This window comes from Osmerus eperlanus, chromosome 3 (assembly GCF_963692335.1).
Source record: "Osmerus eperlanus chromosome 3, fOsmEpe2.1, whole genome shotgun sequence".
In the NCBI taxonomy this organism is placed as follows: domain Eukaryota; kingdom Metazoa; phylum Chordata; class Actinopteri; order Osmeriformes; family Osmeridae; genus Osmerus; species Osmerus eperlanus.
The window spans coordinates 20,612,718-20,636,714 of NC_085020.1; the positions used below are offsets into that span (position 1 = coordinate 20,612,718).

Sequence of the window (23,997 nt, forward strand, 5' to 3'; positions counted from 1 at the left end):
TTCTTTCCAATTACCTGATCACCCCCACCTGCACCAAGCGCCAACTCCTCTCCCTTCTCGGCCATCTGAACTACGCCCTCCGCATCATCCCCCAAGGCCGCTCCTTCATTTCCCACCTCCTCCTCCTGGCTTCATCCGTACAGTCGCTCCACCACACCATCACACTGGACGCTTCCTGTCTCATGGAGTTGGAGCTCTGGCATCATCTCCTTTCCCACTGGAACGGCATCACTTTCTTTTATAACGATCTTGTATCCAACCCCAACGACATGCAGCTCTTCACCGACGCCGCCCCCTCTTCTGGTTTCGGCTGCTATTATAACGGCCGCTGGTTCTCCTCCCCATGGCCTTCCGAGTTCCCTTCCTGCCCTTCTCCCTCACTGGCCCCCTCATCTGCACTTCACGAGGTCTACCCCATCATCATCGCCGCCCTCCTCTGGGGCCATGAATGGTCACGCCAATCCATCCTCATCCACTCCGACAACACTGCCGTCTCCTGGATCAACAAAGGCCGATCAGACTCCATCACCGCCATGCCCTTCATCCGTCGCCTCACCTGGCTTTCAGTCACACATCAGTTCATAATCAGAGCCGCTCACATCCCCGGTCACCACAACACCATTGCCGACTCTCTCTCTCGTCTCTCCCTGCAGAAATTCAGGCGCTTGGCCCCAGAGGCGGACCCCCTTCCCACTCCGGTCCCTCCGTATTCCTATACGATCTTCCCGTAACGGCACCCCTCCACGACCTCCACCTCCATACCCAGGACGTCATCCTCCAAGGTCTGTCCCCCCGTACACTCTCCACCTACTGGACAGCCTGGAAAAGCTTCAGGTCCTTCCACACCATTCACCACCTCACATTCCCCTCATTCAACCTCCTTTCCATCACCAGCTTCATCTCATACGTTCACGCGCACCTCTGTATCCGCACTTCCACCATCCACACATACCTCAGCGGCATCAACTTCTTCTGCAAGTTGCTGTCCGGTTCCCCTTGCACAGCCATCTCCAACAGCCAGACCTCCCTTCTCATGAAGGGTCTGAAGCGCCTGGAACCCCGCTCTCCCTCTGCACGACTCCCCCTCACTGCCGACCTACTAGCCGCCTGTATCACCACACTGCGGTCTGGCTACTCCTCCCCTTCCACTGACTCCACCCTGGAGGCTATGTTCCTCCTGGCTTTCTGAGGTGCTCCGAATTCACGTCCACCTCCTCCACTTTCGACCCTTCTGCTCACCCATGCGTCTCTGACATCACCCTACACTCCCCCGACACACTCATTTTCTCTCTGAAACGCAGCAAGACCAATCAGAGCGGGCCCGCAGTTCCCATCTTCCTATTCCACCTCAATTCTCCTCTCAGCCCCTTCGAGTCTCTACAGAGACGGAATCAGGACTCGTCGCCTCCCGGTTCTGGTTCCACCATCATCTCCGCCTCATCCTCACCAAATCAGGCATTGACCCCACACACTATTCCGCACATTCCTTCAGAATCGGTGCCGCTTCCTCTGCTTCCAGCCAGGGCGTGGCTGACCACACTATCCAGCTTCTGGGTCACTGGTCCTCTCAGGCATACCGCTTATACGTCAGGACCAACCTCCCCGATCTCCACCACACTCAAGCTCTCATCAGCCTCGCAGCAGCCCGTAGGTGAGTGTTCCTTTGGGGATCCGGTTGAGCCGCTGCTCGGCCGTGACTCTTAAGGACTCTCCGCCACACCCCGAGTCCATACCCGGTAACCATTCATGAACCATCCCCATCACCTCCCCGGTAACTATACATGCACCATCCACATCACTTCCACCATCTCTGCATCCCCTAATCACACTCTCATCCTCCCAGGAACCCAGGCCCGGCTCTGCTACCGGCCTCCATCAGCACCAGGCTCGGCCCTGCTACCAGCCTACACCAACCGCCTCAGGCTCGGCTCTGCTTCCAGCCTCAGGCTCGGCTCTGCTACCAGCATGCGACACCCTGCTTTAGGCTTGGCTCTGCTACCAGCCTCAGGCTTGGCTCTGCTACCAGCCTGTACCACAATGCATTAGGCTTGGCTTTGCTACCAGCCCAGCTTCAATAAAAGCTATCTATTCAATCGATGGTGTGATTACTGAACTCGTGAACCACAAATAGTTTACAATAACGTCCAAAAGAAAACACACCTTGTGTAATTATGCAAAGAGACGCTCACTGATGAGGCTGGGACTAGGCCTACATAAAACCTTTACCGGCATGTAAAATGTTGTTTAAGTTGCTTGGCAGATTGTGTTTGTGATAACGAGCCAGGCCACCTAAAGCTATGTAGCTAATGATGAATATAAAGTTATGTTACCTCAACGTTAACTCATGTCAGCTGCATATCTCTCCCGACTTAATAAAACGAAGTTAAACGCTGTGGTACCGCGCTCCTTCACTTGGGTGAGAGAGAGACGTGAAAGCAGAGTACTAATCCGCCTCTAAGAAAAGAAAAAAACTAATGCATTAAATATAATGCATTGCCTGGCCATAAGCACACTGCACTACTTTGAGAGTGCTAATTTTTAGTTCAAATACACAGTTACAGATCAAATTTAACTTTTTACCGAGTCAAACCCTACTGCTTGTGTGTTTTGAGTGGTCTGGGGCCTCATGTATAAACGTTGCGTACGCACAAAAAGCTTGCGTACGCTGTTTTTCACGCACACTTTGTGATGTATAAAGATTTACTTGACGTGAGAATGTGTGAGAAATGTGAGAAACTTTTGAGCAGACGTGAGAATGTGCGGACCGTCCGCAAAGTCTTGTCTGGCTCTGTAACGTGGCGAATTCTAACTGAAAAGTGCCGAAACTCACCAAACATTACAAAATAAAGTTTCCACTACTACGTTTATGACGTTGACTATTCAAAAAACATAAAAATAAAAGTTTGATCATTAATGTGGATGATCACATCAAAATGCCAAAACCCAAACGGAAAATGCTAAAGCCTTCTGTTTAATCCTCCACCACTTAATAACTTGAGGGTGTCAAACGAATGACAAAATCACTCAGGAAATGCATGTCACGCTAACCCTATAGCTGCCATGCTGTTACGATGCGCCACCACTCGTTTCTTCATTTAAAGTTTTACATCGGACCATTTCTTCTTAATTTCTGCCATGGTACGGTTCTCTGAACCCACAGCATTTATGGCCCTATAATAAGAAGAATTTTATTTGTAATGCACTTTACATTTAGCTAAATCTCAAAGTGCTACAGGTTAAAAACAAGAAAGGGCTTAAATAGTGACAGTTTTCCACTCCGCCGACTTTCTTTTGTTGCTAATATCTGATCACAGGCCACCACCACCAAACAGGACACATTTTCTTGCCTCCACCTCTGTTGTCAGAACCAAGTCACCGTATTTCTTCGAATAAACGCTGCGGCGTTTAACGTTCATTTTTGGTGCGACGTTTATTCGAGGGCGGCGTTTATTCGAAGAAGTACGGTAATTCAGACAAAGACATGACATCAGGAGCGCATTTATAGTCCGTCTGCATATTCATTTATGGGAGGAGGCAAGGCGGGGTCAGTGGCTCGTTCATGTGCGGTCAATCTCACGTCGATTGTGATTTATAAAGGAAAGGTGCGCAGGACCTGGCGTACGACACGGTTTTATACATGTGAATATTTCTGTGTGTAAGTACTTTTTGAGTTTTGGCCGTACGCCATCTTCTGGTATGAAAGCTGCGCAATCCTTTATACATGAGGCCCCAGGTCTTGACCCGGTATCGCCCTGCCTTGGTCTTGGACGTGACTCGGTATCGCCCAGTCTTGGTCTTAGTCTTGACCCGGTCTCGACCCCTCAAAGTCTTGGTCTTGTCTCGGTCTCGATACACCTTGGTCTCGGTTTAGGTGATCTTGACTACAACACTGTCTCCTGGTTGTGTCATGTTGAACATGAATACAGACCTCAGTGTCTCCAGCTTGCAGAGTGGATTCCCCAGTCCAGCAGAGAGCAGCTTCATGCCTGAATCCCCCAGGTTGTTGTTACTCAAGTCCAGCTCTGTCAGATCTGAGGAGGGGAGAGCTGAGGCCAGCGCTTCACAACACCGTTCTGAGAGGTTACAGTCATTCAGCCTAATAACATAAGGAGAACATGAGACATCATCAGTCACGTTTTGTATTACAGGAAAATACGATAATCAAACACTATCACAATATGTGCTGTTGTAATATTATCAAAGAAATAAAAATAAAAGCCTTATACATACAGAGCAGTTTTGGAGTCTTTGACCACTGGCAGCAGCCTCAGAAGACCTTCCTCTGATATGAAGTATTTCTTCAGGTCAAACACGTCCATCTTCTCTTCTGAAGTCAGCAACAAAAAGACCAGAGCTGACCACTGTGTAGATGAGAGCTCCTCACTGGAGAGACTTCCTGAGCTCAGGTAGTGTTGGATCTCCTCCACCAGAGAATGGTCATTCAGTTCATTCAGACAGTGGAACAGATTCATGCATCTCTCTGCAGAGGGATCCTCTCTGATCTTCTCCTTGATGTACTTGACTGTATCCTCATGGCTCTCTGTCTTGTGACTTTTCTGAGTCAGTAGGCCTTGTAAGTCAGTCTGGTTGGACTCCATTGAGAGGCCCAGGAGGAAGCGGAGGAAAAGGTCCAGCTGTCCATTCGTACTCTGCAAGGCCTTGTCCACAGCACTCTTGTAGAATCGGACTTCTGGTTTCTCTCTGAAAAGAGCCAACACTTTTTTGGAGCTGGAAGCTGATGGAGTCTCAGACATCAGATTCTGCTTGTTGTTGATGAATGAGAGAAACACAAACACAGCAGCCAGAAACTCCTGAAAGCTCAGATGGACAAAGCAGAACACCTTCTCCTGGAAGACTTTACCATCCTGTCTGAAGATCTGTGTGAACACTCCTGAGTGCACTGAGGCATCATGGACATCAATGCCACACTCTGTCAGGTCTTTCTCATAGAAAATCAGGTTGCCTTTCTCCAGCTGGTGGAAGGCCAGTTTTCCCAGTGACAGAATGCTCTTAATGCTCTCTTTATCCCAGTGTGGATCTGTCTCAGTTTTCCCATGATACTTCACCTTCTTCTGTTTGGTCTGTAACACCAGGAAGGTTGTGTACATCTCAGTCAGGGTCTTGGGCATCTTCTCTTTCTTCTCTGTTCTCAGCATGTGTTCAAGGACTGTAACAGTAATCCAAGAGAAGACTGGTATGTGGCACATGATGTAGAGGATCCTTGATGTCTTGATGTGTGAGATGATTCTCCCGGCCAGGATCTCATCACTGCATCTCTTCATGATGTACTCATCCTTCTGTGGGTCATTGAACCCTCGTACCTCGGTAACCAGGTCAACACACTCAGAAGGGATCTGATTGGCTGCTGCAGGTCGAGTGGTGATCCAGATGAGAGCAGAGGGAAGAAGCTTTCCTCTGATCAGGTTGGTCAGCAGCACATCCACTGAGGTGGACTCTGTGACATCACACCATCTCTTGTTCTTTTTGAAGGCTAAGGGCAGTCGACACTCATCCAGACCGTCAAAGACAAACAGAACGTTGTACTTGTCGTAGTTGGAGATTCCTGATTCTCTGGTTTCCGAGAAGAAGTGATGGACAAGTTCCATCAGACTGAACTCTTCTCCATCCAACAAATTCAGCTCTCGAAACGGGAGAGGAAAGATGAACTGTATTTCCTGATTGGCTAGTCCCTCAGCCCAATCCGTGATGAACTTATGCACAGAGACAGTTTTTCCGATGCCAGCAACTCCTTTTGTCAGAACAATTCTGATAGGTGTAACTCGTCCAGCTGAGGGTTTAAAGATGTTGTTGCATGTGATGGCTGTTTCTGCTCTTGCTGATTTCCTGGATGCTGTCTCAATCTGTCTCACCTCATGTTCTTTATTGATCTCTCCACTCTCACCCTCTGTGATGTAGAGATCTGTGTAGATCTTATTGAGAAGAGTTGGGTTTCCTTGTTTAGCTATGCCCTCGAACACAGTTTCAAACTTCTTCCTTAGTTCAGATTTGAGTTTCTGTCGACAAATCTCAGCACGCTCATCTAAACAAAAAACAACATGTTAAGTGTGTGTTTTTTGTTAAACGAAGTTTTGATGATTCACAGATTATGAACTGACAATGTGTCCTCTATATTCAATTCAAAACATATTTCAAATCTATGATCATTTATCAGGTACACAATAATGAAACAGCTTTGTATACTCACACATAGTACAAGGTCATATAAAGATCTACACGACATTGGGGTGCTCTGAGTATCATAACTTTCTTTATCTAACCTTCATCATATACCATCAATCGGTCTACTAAGATTAAATATGGAGTCTCTTACTTTTCTCCAGAGTGTCAGCCAGCTCCTTCTGGTTCATGTTCCTCAGGACGTGCAGTGTGATCTTCAGAGCTCCCTCTCTGGCACTGCTCTCCTGCTTCTGATATTCAGGGTCCACCACTTCCTGGTCCTCCCTCTGACTCTCTAAGCCTTCTGGGAAATCTGAACTCAGAATCCCCTTCATCCTCTTCAGCTCTTTCGTCACAAACCTGATGACGGTCTCCTCAAGCACCTGAAACAGAGTGGGAAGATATCAGATTAACCAGGAACTATCTACACAGTAGAACAATATGATACAAATTATTCCGTCTTGTTTGTACTTTAGATTAACACAAAACTCACTGTGAATATGGAGGACAAGTCCTCATGGTGACTCTGGTCTGACTCAGACTTCTCCTGTTGATCTCTAAGGATAAGAAATGACATTACTTAACCACATGAACCACATGTACAAGGGCTGATAATCTACCAAAGAGTATATCATGCATATGCATGAGTGGTAAACTTAACTGTATCCACTTATGCATACACACAGACACACTGTATAAGAGTGATACCATCACTACCAAGTAAACCATCTTCTATACCACTACAAGGCACTATTTCTTTAATACATTCATCAAAGATAGGAGCACTGTCACCCCCAGGTAAACAGGTGTGTTGTGTTTCAACCAGACACTGAAGATGACATCAGGGTCCACCTCACACAGGGCTGCATGTTTGCTAGCAGCCTGCTTTAGACACTGCAGCACTCCTCCACCCAGGAGTTTAAGGCCTTCTGGTCTCAACCAGTCTAAGTGGGCTGAGCCCCACCTGGTCTGTGCTCATACCAGGCCTGGTACCTGCAGGGCTGGACACTGACTCTCATGCTGTCAGTGTGTGTGTGTGTGTGGTGTGTGTGTGGTGTGTGTGTGTGTGTGTGTGTCTCTGTGTGTGTACGTGTGTATGTGTGTACGTGTGTATGTGTGTACGTGTGTGTGTGTGTGTGTGTGTGTGTATGTGTATGTGTGTGTGTGTGTGTGTGTATGTGTATGTGTATGTGTGTGTGCTGTGTATGTGTGTATGTGTGTACGTGTGTACGTGTGTGTGTGTGTGTGTGTGTGTGTGTGTGTGTGTGTGTGTGTGTGTGTGTAGGGAGGTTATTGTTGTCAAACTTTCACTAGAGCTGCTGATGAAGAAATTATCAACACACTGTTGTAATTACAACAATGGAGAAATGATCATGGTTTATATGATTGATATAGAACCACTTAATCAACTTTTTACTTTTATATGCTATATTATTGAAAACCAGATGCAAAGTTGTTGATTGATTAGAATTGCCACTAAAACATAATAATGGCCAAATGTGGAAGTCCAGATACACGGGGTTTGAGTGCCAGAGAGAAAAGAAGGTTTGTAGGCCTCTCCCATGAAGGACTACAAAGCCCAGATATTGAGAACTACAACCGCCTGATGTCAGGGGACAGATTTATGTCCTTAGACTCAGTGTCCCTGTGCAGCTGGGCTGCAGGGCCCCACGTGGGCCTTGGAAAGAGAAAGTAGGGGGAATGTACGGGCAATGTAAATTTTGTGACCATTGACCAACCAGGCGTGAAATACATAAATGCATCTGTGACCAGAGATAATGTACCAATGACAAAAGATCTCAAAATAATGGAAAGCAGATATATAGAAAAAGTTAGTCTGATCTCGAGACCACACTCACGTTTGTTGGAATCGTTCCTCTGTGTTGGATTCTAATAAACACTTTGCATCTTACTTTGCTGCCTTTTCCGTGCTGTTTTAAAAACTTGGATAGTGGATGAAAACTTGGATATTGGATACAAATTTGGATTATTGTACTTCAACACTGCACTGATCTCTCTTATTTGTATGTAAAGCTATTATAACAAAATTACATGTTTACAATAAATGTCAAGTCTTTTAAGGTGGAGAAGTAACTCACAGGCTTATCCTGGTTCACTCTAGTCTCTACTGAATTAGAGAGAGCAGCTTTGAAGAATTTGTCTGCACCGACATGGAATGACCTAATGGTAGTATGGTCTGGCTTGCTTAACTGCATTAGTTTCAGGGTAGTTTGTTGTGGTTGTGTTGTGGTTGTGTCTCTGTGTTAATGTCAGGTAAAGTTCAACATTAAAGCAGCACAGTGGACTGGTAGGTTGTGGTCCTGTCTCTCACTGATCAAACACAACAAGGAGGTCAAAGGTGTTGATGTGTCTGATGGTGGTCTAGTGGTTAAACCATAGATACATAAAGAGAAGACCAACACCACATGTTAATGAAATAATATTAAATAACAGCTCCCTCTCACTGTGTAGCTCTACCTCATGGTCTGAACATAGCCAGGCTATGAGTTCTGACTTTGTTTAGTAGAAATGTCACATGATGATCCTGAATCTAATGATGACGTTATACTTCAAATTATTTATTGTGTGTTGTCAATGAATGTGTGTGGCCTACCTACCTGTATACACTATACACAGACGGCTTCTTCACATCATGTCACCTTCATCATATAAAATTGAACACCAGCAGAGGTCAGTACATACCCTTCCTCATTAGAAGGTCCTCCTCCATCACTGAACATGATAGGTTGATTCATAGACCAGTCACTCTTCATGGACACACAGCTGGGTACAGGTGAGGCTGGTCTCTGCTGTCTCATACTGTCAACAAACACAACAAAGTGTCTTACAAACATAAATCACTAAAGTAGACACCACAGATATATCATACTGTCCAACATGTGTTGCTGTAGTCATTCATCAGTACGGTCAGAACCAGGCTTGAATATTGTTGGTCAACTTGAATGAGTCAGACAGGCAGGTTCCCAGACCTGTTGTTACTCTGTATCTCTCACTGTGAACCTTTACCACATGGTCTGTATGTCAGCCAGGCTGGCAGTCAGCATCTCTAACCCTGTGTTTTAGTAGGGATGTGATGAGGGATACTTTAGTATCTACTGTCAGCAGCTCTAACCCTGTGTTTTAGTAGGGATGTGATGAGGGATACTTTAGTATCTACAGTCAGCATCTCTAACCCTGTGTTTTAGTAGGGATGTGATGAGGGATACTTTAGTATCTACAGTCAGCATCTCTAACCCTGTGTTTTAGTAGGGATGTGATGAGGGATACTTTAGTATCTAGTCAGCAGCATTAACCCTGTTTTAGTTTAACCAGTAGAGGTCAGTACATACCCTTCCTTATTAGAAGGTCCTCCTCCACCACTGAACATGATAGGTTGATTCATAGACCAGTCACTCTTCATGGACACACAGCTGGGTACAGGTGAGGCTGGTCTCTGCTGTCTCGTACTGTCAACAAACACAACAAAGTGTCTTACAAACATAAATCACTAAAGCAGACACCACAGATATATCATACTGTCCAACATGTGTTGCTTTAGTCATTCATCAGTACGGTCAGAACCAGGCTTGAATATAGTTGGTCAACTTGAATGAGTCAGACAGGCAGGTTCCCAGACCTGTTGTTACTCTGTATCTCTCACTGTGAACCTTTACCACATGGTCTGTATGTCAGCCAGGCTGGCAGTCAGCATCTCTAACCCTGTGTTTTAGTTGAAATTGGGTCAGGAAATGTATTGATTTCTGAGTCCCAAGAGTAAAATGGTAAAAAGTATACTTTAGAGGATTGGTAAAGATTAAATTGGTAAAGATTAAATTGGTAAAGAGTAAATTGGTAATTGGTAATCAGCTGAGTGTTTAAGAAAGAAAAAAGTAAAGAAAAGGGAAAAAGTGAAGAAAGGCCTGAATTATGAAATTTCAAAGTTAGTAACGCGCACGTGTTCATTTTTGTTTTATATGTTTTTTTGAGGTTAAAAGGAGCGAGAGTAACTAATGTGTTAGATTAAACGCTACATAAAAATTACAAACATAAAATTTTAATTATTTTTCTTTTGTTTGATTATTTGTAATTTACGATTAGTAGGGGTATATTTTCATTGAAAAGTTGTGTTATTGGTAAATATAACTGTTGGAAAAAAAAAAAAAAAAGAGAGAAGGGGATAATTATTTGATTTTACTTTGTTTGTTTCTTTCAAGAGGTAAAACATGGGTTGTGGTTCAAACAAGAATGATGGTCTGGGGATAGATTTATCCTGTCCAAATATCAATTACATGAAACGAAATTATGGCAACAGTAGTTTATCACAAATTTCTGTTTGGATAGATGATTGTGGGTTTCCAGAGGAAGGGTCTTTTTCTCTTAAACAACTTAGAACATTGAAATTCAATCTTACCCGGAAAGAGGAAGAAACTAAAGATTGTTTTTTAATAAGAAATAGATTTCAGGCAGATTGGAAAGCTTTCGGTGAATGGAACCAGGAAGGTTTATTACGAGAACAGAGTAGGATAGGGACAAATTCACCTATTTCTCAATGTTTCAAAGTTCGCAACTCAGATCTTCTGGTTGGCCCACTGCGAGCACCTCCAGCACCTCCGGCACCTCCGGCACTTCCAGCACCTCCAGCACAAGCAGCACAAGCAGCACAAGCTCCAGGACCAGTCCCGGTACCAGCACCGCCACCGCCTCAACAGCCTGCTGACCAGGATTTATTGGGTGATCCTGCCGCCGTTGTCCAGGGCGGACAGCCCGATCTGCAGCAGCATATCGATTATCTACAGGCCCTGCAACAACTGCAGCAGCGATACCAACCACAACCGCTAGCAACGCCAGCGCTGATTCCAGAGATGCGAGATGCGGCTGCAGGTAGCACACCTACGATTAGCCCACCACCAGAATATCAACCACTTTATCCTTCCCTACCGGAACGTTACTTAGAGGGACCGGAAGAAGATGGTAGACAGTCTCCCTATCACACGAGATCTGGGAAAAAGTACCAGCGTGCTTTCGTGGGGAATGTTGAATCTCCGGATTTCCTGTTAGCTATGGTAGAAGCGCCCGGAGCGAACGGAGGAACTGTGCTCATTCAAAGGCCATGGACTTTGTCTGAGATCAAAGAAGAAATGGTTCATTTGCCGCTGCCCGGAGAAGTGGGCGGCAATAGAATGGGGGCTGAATTGGTAACCTTCTGTAGAGACTTTAAACCAACTACTCACGAGTTGAGACGTCTTTTAATGACAAAGATTGGGCCACAGTTTTCTCGGATTAATGCTGGATGGCCGGTTGATGACTTGAAACTTTCGAATCCAAATTGGGACCATAATGACAATAACGCATACCGGGTAGCGATAGCTGGTGTGTGCGATCGAGTTTGTGATGCTTTTCCTTTGAGATTGGACATGACAAAAATCAACGGATGTAGACAGAAAGATGGAGAACTTTGTCATGAGTATATGATACGTTTAACAGAGCTGCATAATGCTCACTCAGGAATAGAGGTACCAGCTGATATTAATCTACCTCAGGTTACTGTGTGGGAGGCTCACTTGAGAAACTGTTTCCTGAATGGAATGGATGCAGAAATCTCAGAGAAAGTTAAGGACATTTGTGTCACATGGGACAGTGCGAAGCTGAACGTGATTGTTGCTCATGCAAATCACGCAGAAAAACGCTTGAAAGAGGCGAGAAAGGCAAAAATGGATAAACGAGAACAGGACTTGCAAATGGCTACTATCACCATGTTCCAGAATCAGAGCCAGAACCAGAACCAAATAAGAGGACGTGGTCGTGGTGGTCGAGGAGGCCGTGGCAGAGGGAACCAGAGAGGGGACCAGAGAGGTCAAGCACCTCAACAACTTGCTAGGAATGGACGGCCAATGGCGGGTTGGGATGCCTGCTTTATCTGTGGACAGATGGGACATTGGAAACGGGACTGTAGAGAGTTTTTGGAGGCTGGGAATTGACTAAGTGTGGGCCGCCGAGAGGAGAGTGAGTTGCGGACTGAGACAGACGGAGAACTTCAAACTGGTGACGTAACAGATCCCGATTTACACACACAAATTGTAAACACTATCAGACGAATTGAAGAAAGTGAGGTTCCGTTAGAGGGAACTTATGTTAAATACTCTTCAGAACCTTTTAGATGTTTGCTGGTTATAACATTGTGGGTACAAGGACAAAGGATTGCATTTTTAGTTGATTCGGGAGCCACTGTATCTGTGTTAACAGAAGATAGTTTTTCTGTTCCTCCTAAATTGAGTGGGAGGAGTACTGAGTCGATAGCGGCTTCAGGTACTTTGACTAAAGAATGGTATACAGTGCCGTTGACTTGTAAAGATTCTGTAGAAGGGATTGTGAAACATTCTGTTTTGTTTTCCACTTGTTGTCCGATGAATTTGTTAGGACGAGATTTGATGTGCAAACTCGGTATTTGTTTGATTTCTACGCCGGAAGGGATTACTTTGTTGAGGAAAAATGAGGTTGAATTGAATATGTTAAACCATTCTTTTGTGAAAAACGGCATGGGTACACCAGAATATGTTTACAATTGGAAATTGAGTCTGTTGGCTGTGTGTTCACTGAATTCTCAACTTGTTGACGAAGCGCGCATGCGTGTCAGTTCAATGGATGTTGATTGTTATGATGTGAAGGACCTGCACGTGGTAGCTCGTACCAGTGAGGGCAGAGATGATGTTTTTGAAGAAAAATGGTTTAGACAAGATCATTTGAATGAAAAATTGACGTTGAAAAATATGTTTTGGTCAGAGAACAGATGTGCTGTTTCTGTTTCTTTGTCAAATATTAGAACAAATTGTAAGTTGTCATACTCTCGTTTTGGAAAAGATATCCAGACAAATTTCCCATATTCCGAGGTTGATTCGTTTCCTCATGTCGCTCTTGTCAAAGACAGACATGATGCATGGTCAGATTTGGGTTTATGGGTTAAGCAATGTGATACCACTACAAGGCACTATTCCTTTAATACATTCATCAAAGATAGGAGCAATGTCACCCCCAGGTAAACAGGTGTGTTGTGTTTCAACCAGACACTGAAGAATGACATCAGGATCCACCTCACACAGGGCTGCATGTTTGCTAGCAGCCTGCTTTAGACACTGCAGCACTCCTCCACCCAGGAGTTTAAGACCTTCTGGTCTCATCCAGTCTAAGTGGGCTGAGCCCCACCTGGTCTGTGCTCATACCAGGCCTGGTACCTGCAGGGCTTTGACTCTGACTGTCATGCTGTCTGTGTGTGTGTGTGGTGTGTGTGTGTGTGTGGTGTGTGTGTGTGTGTGTGTCTGTGTGTGTGTGTGTGTGGTGTGTCTGTGGGTGGGTGTGTGTGTGTGCGTGTATGTGTGTGTGCTGTGTATGTGTGTATGTGTGTATGTGTGTACGTGTGTATGTGTGTGTGTGTGTGTGTGTGTGTGTGTATGTGTGTATGTATGTGTGTGTGCTGTGTATGTGTGTATGTGTGTATGTGTGTGTGTGTGTGTGTGTGTGAGTGTGTGTGTGTGTGTGTGTAGGGAGGTTATTGTTGTCAAACTTTCACTAGAGCTGCTGATGAAGAAATTATCAACACACTGTTGGAATTACGACAATGGAGAAATGATCATGGTTTATATGATTGATATAGAACCACTTAATCAACTTTTTACTTTTATATGCTATATTATTGAAAACCAGATGCAAAGTTGTTGATTGATTAGAATTGCCACTAAAACATAATAATGGCCAAATGTGGAAGTCCAGATACACGGGGTTTGAGTGCCAGAGAGAAAAGAAGGTTTGTAGGCCTCTCCCATGAAGGACTACAAAGCCCAGATATTGAGAACTACAACCGCCTGATGTCAGGGGACAGATTTATGTCCTTAGACTCAGTGTCCCTGTGCAGCTGGGCTGCAGGGCCCCACGTGGGCCTTGGAAAGAGAAAGTAGGGGGAATGTACGGGCAATGTAAATTTTGTGACCATTGACCAACCAGGCGTGATATACATAAACGCATCTGTGACCAGAGATAATGTACCAATGACAAAAGATCTCAAAATAATGGAAAGCAGATATATAGACAAATGTCCGGAGAAAAAGTTAGTCTGATCTCGAGACCACACTCACGTTTGTTGGAATCGTTCCTCTGTGTTGGATTCTAATAAACACTTTGCATCTTACTTTGCTGCCTTTTCCGTGCTGTTTTAAAAACTTGGATAGTTGATGAAAACTTGGATATTGGATACAAATTTGGATTATTGTACTTCAACACTGCACTGATCTCTCTTATTTGTATGTAAAGCTATTATAACAAAATTACATGTTTACAATAAATGTCAAGTCTTTTAAGGTGGAGAAGTAACTCACAGGCTTATCCTGGTTCACTCTAGTCTCTACTGAATTAGAGAGAGCAGCTTTGAAGAATTTGTCTGCACCGACATGGAATGACCTAATGGTAGTATGGTCTGGCTTGCTTAACTGCATTAGTTTCAGGGTAGTTTGTTGTGGTTGTGTTGTGGTTGTGTCTCTGTGTTAATGTCAGGTATAGTTCAACATTAAAGCAGCACAGTGGACTGGTAGGTTGTGGTCCTGTCTCTCACTGATCAAACACAACAAGGAGGTCAAAGGTGTTGATGTGTCTGATGGTGGTCTGGTGGTTAAACCATAGATACAGAAAGAGAAGACCAACACCACATGTTAATGAAATAATATTAAATAACAGCTCCCTCTCACTGTGTAGCTCTACCTCATGGTCTGAACATAGCCAGGCTATGAGTTCTGACTTTGTTTAGTAGAAATGTCACATGATGATCCTTAATCTAATGATGACATTATACTTCAAATGATTTATTGTGTGTTGTCAATGAATGTGTGTGGCCTATCTACCTTTATACACTATACACAGACGGCTTCTTCACATCATGTCACCATCATCATATAACATTTAACACCAGCAGAGGTCAGTACATACCCTTCCTCATTAGAAGGTCCTCCTCCGTCACTGAACTTGATAGGTTGATTCATAGACCTGTCACTCTTCATGGACACACAGCTGGGTACAGGTGAGGCTGGTCTCTGCTGTCTCATCCTGTCAACAAACACAACAAAGTGTCTTACAAACATAAATCACTAAAGTAGACACCACAGATATATCATACTGTCCAACATGTGTTGCTGTAGTCATTCATCAGTAGGGTCAGATCCAGGCTTAAATGTTGCTGTTAAACTTGAATGAGAGTCAGACGGGCAGGTTTCCAGACCTGTTGTTACTCTGTATCTCTCACTGTGAACCTTTACCACATTGGTCTGTATGTCAGCCAGGCTGGCAGTCAGCATCTCTAACCCTGTGTTTTAGTAGGGATGTGATGAGGAATACTTTAGTATCTACAGTCAGCAGCTCTAACCCTGTGTTTTAGTAGGGATGTGATGAGGGGTACTTTAGTATCTACAGTCAGCATCTCTAATCCTGTGTTTTAGTAGGGATGTGATGAGGGATACTTTAGTATCTACAGTCAGCAGCTCTAACCCTGTGTTTTAGTAGGGATGTGATGAGGGATACTTTAGTATCTACAGTCAGCAGCTCTAACCCTGTGTTTTAGTAGGGATGTGATGAGGGATACTTTAGTATCTACAGTCAGCACCTCTAACCCTGTGTTTTAGTAGGGATGTGATGAGGGATACTTTAGTATCTACAGTCAGCAGCTCTAACCCTGTGTTTTAGTAGGGATGTGATGAGGGATACTTTAGTATCTACAGTCAGCCTCTCTAACCCTGTGTTTTAGTTTAACCAGTAGAGGTCAGTACATACCCTTTCTCATTAGAAGGCCCTCCTCCGTCACTGAACTTGATAGGTTGATTCATAGACCAGTCACTCTTCATGGACACACAGCTGGGTACAGGTGAGGCTGGTCTCTGCTGTCTCATCCTGTCAACAAACACAACAAAGTGTCTTACAAACATAAATCACTAAAGTAGACACCACAGATAAATCATACTGTCCAACATGTGTTACTGTAGTCATTCATCAGTAGGGTCAGAACCAGGCTTGAATGTTGCTGTTCAACTTGAATGAGTCAGACAGGCAGGTTTCCAGACCTGTTGTTACTCTGTATCTCTCACTGTGAACCTTTACCACATGGTCTGTATGTCAACCAGGCTGGCAGTCAGCAGCTCTAACCCTGTGTTTTAGTAGGGATGTGATGAGGGATACTTTAGTATCTACAGTCAGCACCTCTAACCCTGTGTTTTAGTAGAGATGTGATGAGGGATACTTTAGTATCTACAGTCAGCAGCTCTAACCGTGTGTTTTAGTAGGAATGTGATGAGGGATACTTTAGTATCTACAGTCAGCATCTCTAACCCTGTGTTTTAGTAGGGATGTGATGAGGGATACTTTAGTATCTACAGTCAGCAGCTCTAACCCTGTGTTTTAGTAGGGATGTGATGAGGGATACTTTAGTATCTACAGTCAGTATCTCTAACCGTGTGTTTTAGTAGGGATGTGATGAGGGATACTTTAGTATCTACAGTCAGCCTCTCTAACCCTGTGTTTTAGTAGGGATGTGATGAGGGATACTTTAGTATCTACAGTCAGAAGCTCTAACCCTGTGTTTTAGTAGGGATGTGATGAGGGATACTTTAGTATCTACAGTCAGTATCTCTAACCGTGTGTTTTAGTAGGGATGTGATGAGGGATACTTTAGTATCTACAGTCAGCAGCTCTAACCCTGTGTTTTAGTAGAGATGTGATGAGGGATACTTTAGTATCTACAGTCAGCAGCTCTAACCCTGTGTTTTAGTAGGGATGTGATGAGGGATACTTTAGTATCTACAGTCAGTATCTCTAACCGTGTGTTTTAGTAGGGATGTGATGAGGGATACTTTAGTATCTACAGTCAGCCTCTCTAACCCTGTGTTTTAGTAGGGATGTGATGAGGGATACTTTAGTATCTACAGTCAGAAGCTCTAACCCTGTGTTTTAGTAGGGATGTGATGAGGGATACTTTAGTATCTACAGTCAGCAGCTCTAACCCTGTGTTTTAGTAGGGATGTGATGAGGGATACTTTAGTATCTACAGTCAGTATCTCTAACCGTGTGTTTTAGTAGGGATGTGATGAGGGATACTTTAGTATCTACAGTCAGCCTCTCTAACCCTGTGTTTTAGTAGGGATGTGATGAGGGATACTTTAGTATCGACAGTCAGAAGCTCTAACCCTGTGTTTTAGTAGGGATGTGATGAGGGATACTTTAGTATCTACAGTCAGTATCTCTAACCGTGTGTTTTAGTAGGGATGTGATGAGGGATACTTTAGTATCTACAGTCAGCAGCTCTAACCCTGTGTTTTAGTAGAGATGTGATGAGGGATACTTTAGTATCTACAGTCAGCAGCTCTAACCCTGTGTTTTAGTAGGAATGTGATGAGGGATACTTTAGTATCTACAGTCAGCATCTCTAACCCTGTGTTTTAGTAGGGATGTGATGAGGGATACTTTAGTATCTACAGTCAGCAGCTCTAACCCTGTGTTTTAGTAGGGATGTGATGAGGGATACTTTAGTATCTACAGTCAGTATCTCTAACCGTGTGTTTTAGTAGGGATGTGATGAGGGATACTTTAGTATCTACAGTCAGCCTCTCTAACCCTGTGTTTTAGTAGGGATGTGATGAGGGATACTTTAGTATCTACAGTCAGAAGCTCTAACCCTGTGTTTTAGTAGGGATGTGATGAGGGATACTTTAGTATCTACAGTCAGTATCTCTAACCGTGTGTTTTAGTAGGGATGTGATGAGGGATACTTTAGTATCTACAGTCAGCCTCTCTAACCCTGTTTTAGGTTAACCAGCAGAGGTCAGTACATACCCTTTCTCATTAGAAGGCCTTCCTCCGTCACTGAACTTGATAGGTTGATTCATAGACCTGTCACTCTTCATGGACACACAGCTGGGTACAGGTGAGGCTGGTCTCTGCTGTCTCATCCTGTCAACAAACACAACAAAGTGTCTTACAAACATAAATCACTAAAGTAGACACCACAGATATATCATACTGTCCAACATGTGTTGCTGTAGTCATTCATCATTAGGGTCAGATCCAAGCTTAAATGTTTCTGTTCAACATGGATGAGAGTCAGACAGGCAGGTTTCCAGACCTGTTTTTACTCTGTATGTCAGCCAGGCTGGCAGTCAGCAGCTCTAACCCTGTGTTTTAGTAGGGATGTGATGAAGGATACTTTAGTATCTACAGTCAGCAGCTCTAACCCTGTGTTTTAGTAGGGATGTGATGAAGGATACTTTAGTATCTACAGTCAGCAGCTCTAACCCTGTGTTTTAGTAGAGATATGATGAGGGATACTTTAGTATCTACAGTCAGCAGCTCTAACCCTGTGTTTTAGTAGGGATGTGATGAGGGATACTTTAGTATCTACAGTCAGCACCTCTAACCCTGTGTTTTAGTAGGGATGTGATGAGGGATACTTTAGTATCTACAGTCAGCAGCTCTAACCCTGTGTTTTAGTACGGATGTGATGAGGGATACTTTAGTATCTACAGTCAGCCTCTCTAACCCTGTTTTAGTTTAACCAGCAGAGGTCAGTACTTACCCTTCCTCATTAGAAGGTCCTCCTCCATCACTGAACATGGGAGGTGCCTCCATAGACCTGTCACTCTTCATGGACACACAGCTGGGTACAGGTGAGGCTGGTCTCTGCTGGATTGAGTCTCTCATTTATTCTGACTAATGATGATGTCATAATATCACTGCTGAGCTCTGAGATGGAGAACAGTCATGAACAGGTATGGATTCTCATCTTACCTCTTAGCTTTGGTGTCCATGTCATGTTCCCCAGAGAGACTCATCTTAGAGGCAGTGCCCCCTTCCTCTCTCTCCCCAGAGAGACTCATCTTAGAGGCAGGGCCCCCTTCCTCTCTCTCCCCAGAGAGACTAATTTTAGAGGCAGGGCCCCCTCCTCCCTCTCAAAGTCAGAACTCCTCTCCTCAGGGTCAGATTAGAAGGATTTTGAAGCCAGACCTGTAGACCTGTAAACAAACAACAGTTAGAATCCAACCCTATCAGACTGTTACCTTAAGAGAGGAAGGAAAACTAACTTTATACCCTGATTTATAACACACCACTATGATGTCAACAACTCAATTAAAATGTATTCAGAACCTCAGTCATTTACCTCATACTGACATAAGACAACAGAAGACAACAGAGAAGACAACAAGCTCCACTCCATCATACTGCACCGTCAGCTGTACTGAGCACTACCTCACTTCCTCTTACAACAAGCTCCACTCCATCATACTGCACCATCAGCTGTACTGAGCACTACCTCACTTCCTCTTACAACAAGCTCCACTCCATCATACTGCACCATCAGCTGTACTGAGCACTACCTCACCTCCCCTTAGAAAACCTTGATGGATCAGTAACGTATGACATGTGTCTCTGGATGTATGATTATCTATGTTTATAGAGTTTACAGGATTACAACAATGTCAGCGTAATTACAGTATTTAGAATAACTTTAGGGAGAGAAAGACAGAGGTAGACAGGAGAAGGGGAGAGAGAGACGGAGGGAGAGAGAGAAGGAGGGGGAGAGGCAGAGAGAGAGGAAGACAGAGAGGAGAGAGAACGGAAGAGAGAGAAATAGGAGGGAGGGGCGGAAGAAGAGGACAAGACTGTGAGGGAGGTAGAGAGAGCGAGAAAGAGAGAGAGAGAGAGAGAGAGAGAGGCAGAGAGAGGGGCAGAGAGATACAGAAGGAGAAGGCCTCCAACTTGGTAGATGGCACTAGTTTTATTTATGTCACGGCCACAGCCGTGCCCCCTTGTTTTCGGTTTTGCCCTGCCCTAGTGTTTCCCTGTGTCTGTCATGGTCTTCCCTGCCCTAGTGTTTCCCTGTGTCTGTCATGGTCTTCCCTGCCCTAGTGTTTCCCTGTGTCTGTCATGGTCTTCACCTGTGTCTCGTTGAGTGGTGTCAGTTCTCGTTAGTCTTATTGTGTCCACCTGTGTCTTGTTTGGTTCTGTGTATTTAGGTTCCAGTTTTGTGTCCAGAGTTGGTCTGGTCCTTACCCTGTAAGTATCTGGTCTGTTTCTGAGTTCAGTAATAAACCCTGGTTTGGTTTTGACGTTGTAACTGGCTACCTCTCCTGCATTTTGTCGTACCCCAACACTCACCCTAACAATTTATACTGGCTTCATGTACAAATATTTTATGTTTTATAAAAATAGTCTCTAATGTTACTGATGCATTGTCTCAATGTTTATAACTTTATATGAATCTCTTCTTTCTGAGAACCAGGCAGACACTCCTCAACTGTACTCATCACTCCTGCTCATGTCTGATGTCTATCAGTCTGCCAGCCTCTGTTCTGTAGAAACCAAGCCAGGAATGAGGACATGCAGTTGTTGTGAACATGTCCCTACTTGTAACAGATGACAGAGCTAGCCTAACCGGTTGAGGTACCACATTTAGCAGACGCTCTTATCCAGAGCGACTTACAGTAAGTACAGGGACATTCTCCCCGAGGCAAGTAGGGTGAAGTGCCTTGCCCAAGGACACAACGTCATTTGGCATGGCCGGGAATCGAACTGGCAACCTTCTGATTACTAGCCCGCTTCCCTAACCGCTCAGCCACCTAACACCCATCATTCCTACTGGGAGTGTCAAGTGAAACTGCATTTCCTCATCCATGACATGGTTTCTACAGAGCCCTGTAGCAGGAATGTAGAACTGGAATGTAAAAATGGGTAAAACCAGATATATGAGAATCAGACTAAACTCTACAGTGGGGATAGAGATGGATAAGAGCGTCTGCTAAATGACTAAATGTAAATGTGTTGGGTGGAGTTGTGGGTCTCAGGACTTATAAGAATGATGGGTAAATACGACGTGATCTAAACACATTATTTTCAAAACCTCTGCCAGTCTGATGTACAATCCCCCCTAATCATTCCAGAAACATGACTTGTCACCCAGTGCAAATGAAACATTCACCAATGCACAGAGCAACACATGGAACAGGGTTACACTAGATGGTGTATTGAATGAAGGTTTATGTCATCATGGGTTGTCATAGGCTAGCCATCTCTTTGACCCACAATCAAAAGCTGTTAGCACTAGCTCCCCAGTCTATAGAGGATCAAAGTAGTCTAAATATGATATAGAATAGATATTTAAACCCTTAATGACACATAGTGTTGTTGTCAAATATCCTAGTCTGTCTCCTCCCTCGACACTGATAACTGATAACACAGCACATCTTCTTCCTGTTGATCAGCACAGGTGGGAGGTCCTTAACCACTGACTGACATTTTTGCCAACACACAATAGCCTATGGTAACATTTACAGACATACAATAGACATGTTTAACAGACATGAATTCATGTTATATTGTAGTCTAGGATTTATTCCGTTAAAAAGTATTGTCCAGTATTTGAAAGGGTTAGACATCCGACCAGGAATAGAGATGCTAATTGACTTAACCTATTCTGGACTGACAGTAAATTCTTCACTCTCCAACATATGAATAAACACCTTCTACTGACCTTTATAAAACTCTGGTTTCACCATCAGCCTCCTCTGTGATCCATCTGGTTCTGTGTGTGTCTGACAGTAATGCTGACAGTCTGATCACCTGTAGTGCTGCCTTGTACTCATCTGATCCCAACATTAAAGACTCCTCTTACTGGTGTTGGTATTGGTACTGTTCATGAACATACAGTACATATTTGAATGTGTCACACCCACATACATACATACACACACACACACACACACTTATGCTTGGACCAGTTGATCCTGTTTAGAGTCTTATTACTGGAACTTTCTTATGTAAGGGTGCATGCATGCCAAAACAGGATGGGAGAATGGCAGAGATTTGAAGGAGAGATGGGGAGGAGTAGAGGAGGAGAGAGGAGGTAAAGGAGACAGGGGCTGAGGAGGAGAGAGGGGGAGGAGTAGAGGAGGAGAGAGGAGGTAAAGGAGACAGGGGGTGAGGAGGAGAGAGGGGGAGGTGTAGAGGAGGAGAGAGGAGGTAAAGGAGACAAGGGGTGAGGAGGAGAGAGGGGGAGGAGTAGAGGAGGAGAGAGGAGGTAAAGGAGACGGGGTGAGGAGGAGAGAGGGGGAGGAGTAGAGGAGGAGAGAGGAGGTAAAGGAGACAGGGGGTGAGGAGGAGAGAGGAGGAGGAGTAGAGGAGGAGAGAGGAGGTAAAGGAGACAGGGGGTGAGGAAGAGAGAGGGGGAGGTGTAGAGGAGGAGAGAGGAGGTAAAGGAGACAGGGGCTGAGGAGGAGAGAGGGGGAGGAGTAGAGGAGGAGAGAGGAGGTAAAGGAGACAGGGGGTGAGGAGGAGAGAGGGGGAGGTGTAGAGGAGGAGAGAGGAGGTAAAGGAGACAAGGGGTGAGGAGGAGAGAGGGGGAGGAGTAGAGGAGGAGAGAGGAGGTAAAGGAGACAGGGGGTGAGGAGGAGAGAGGGGGAGGAGTAGAGGAGGAGAGAGGAGGTAAAGGAGACAGGGGGTGAGGAGGAGAGAGGAGGAGGAGTAGAGGAGGAGAGAGGAGGTAAAGGAGACAGGGGGTGAGGAAGAGAGAGGGGGAGGTGTAGAGGAGGAGACAGGAGGTAAAGGAGACAGGGGATGAGGAGGAGAGAGGGGGAGGAGTAGAGGAGGAGAGAGGAGGTAAAGGAGACAGGGGGTGAGGAGGAGAGAGGGGGAGGAGTAGAGGAGGAGAGAGGAGGTAAAGGAGACAGGGGGTGAGGAGGAGAGAGGAGTAGAGGAGGAGAGAGGAGGTAAAGGAGACAGGGGGTGAGGAAGAGAGAGGGGTAGGTGTAGAGGAGGAGACAGGAGGTAAAGGAGACAGGGGATGAGGAGGAGAGAGGGGGAGGAGTAGAGGAGGAGAGAGGAGGTAAAGGAGACAGGGGATGAGGAGGAGAGAGGGGGAGGAGTAGAGGAGGAGAGAGGAGGTAAAGGAGACAGGGGATGAGGAGGAGAGAGGGGGAGGAGTAGAGGAGGAGAAAGGAGGTAAAGGAGACAGGGGATGAGGAGGAGAGAGGGGGAGGAGTAGATGAGGAGAGAGGAGGTAAAGGAGACAGGGGGTGAGGAGGAGAGAGGGGGAGGAGTAGAGGAGGAGAGAGGAGGTAAAGGAGACAGGGGGTGAGGAGGAGAGGGGGAGGTGTAGAGGAGGAGAGAGGAGGTAAAGGAGACAGGGGGTGAGGAGGAGAGAGGGGGAGGTGTAGAGGAGGAGAGAGGAGTTAAAGGAGACAGGGGGTGAGGAGGAGATAGGGGGAGGAGTAGAGGAGGAGAGAGGAGGTAAAGGAGACAGGGGGTGAGGAAGAGAGAGGGGTAGGTGTAGAGGAGGAGACAGGAGGTAAAGGAGACAGGGGATGAGGAGGAGAGAGGGGGAGGAGTAGAGGAGGAGAGAGGAGGTAAAGGAGACAGGGGATGAGGAGGAGAGAGGGGGAGGAGTAGAGGAGGAGAGAGGAGGTAAAGGAGACAGGGGGTGAGGAGGAGAGAGGGGGAGGAGTAGAGGAGGAGAGAGGAGGTAAAGGAGACAGGGGGTGAGGAGGAGAGAGGAGGAGGAGTAGAGGAGGAGAGAGGAGGTAAAGGAGACAGGGGATGAGGAGGAGACAGGGGGAGGAGTAGAGGAGGAGAGAGGAGGTAAAGGAGACAGGGGGTGAGGAGGAGAGAGGGGGAGGAGTAGAGGAGGAGAGAGGAGGTAAAGGAGACAGGGGGTGAGGAGGAGAGAGGGGGAGGTGTAGAGGAGGAGAGAGGAGGTAAAGGAGACAGGGGGTGAGGAGGAGAGAGGGGGAGGTGTAGAGGAGGAGA

The 23,997-nt window shown here is 45.4% G+C and overlaps 1 protein-coding gene across 2 annotated transcripts in view; it reads right to left on the reverse strand.

The window, feature by feature from the left end:
* Positions 1–18,894, reverse strand: part of LOC134017785 (NACHT, LRR and PYD domains-containing protein 12-like) — a 114,701-nt gene extending 95,807 nt beyond the window's left edge. Inside the window, exons 1-10 of one of the 2 annotated variants that reach the window (XM_062457796.1) lie at positions 18,776–18,894; positions 18,037–18,153; positions 15,985–16,101; positions 15,148–15,264; positions 9,528–9,644; positions 8,881–8,997; positions 6,671–6,734; positions 6,332–6,560; positions 4,231–6,040; positions 3,929–4,096 (exon numbers count right to left, since the gene is read on the reverse strand). In XM_062457796.1, the coding sequence (XP_062313780.1) occupies positions 3,929–4,096; positions 4,231–6,040; positions 6,332–6,560; positions 6,671–6,734; positions 8,881–8,997; positions 9,528–9,644; positions 15,148–15,264; positions 15,985–16,101; positions 18,037–18,153; positions 18,776–18,846 (2,927 nt within the window). In that variant the 5' untranslated portion in view covers positions 18,847–18,894. The remainder of the gene's footprint in view (positions 1–3,928; positions 4,097–4,230; positions 6,041–6,331; positions 6,561–6,670; positions 6,735–8,880; positions 8,998–9,527; positions 9,645–15,147; positions 15,265–15,984; positions 16,102–18,036; positions 18,154–18,775) is intronic. The other variant, XM_062457797.1, reaches the window with a different exon arrangement.
* Positions 18,895–23,997: the final 5,103 nt, after the last annotated feature.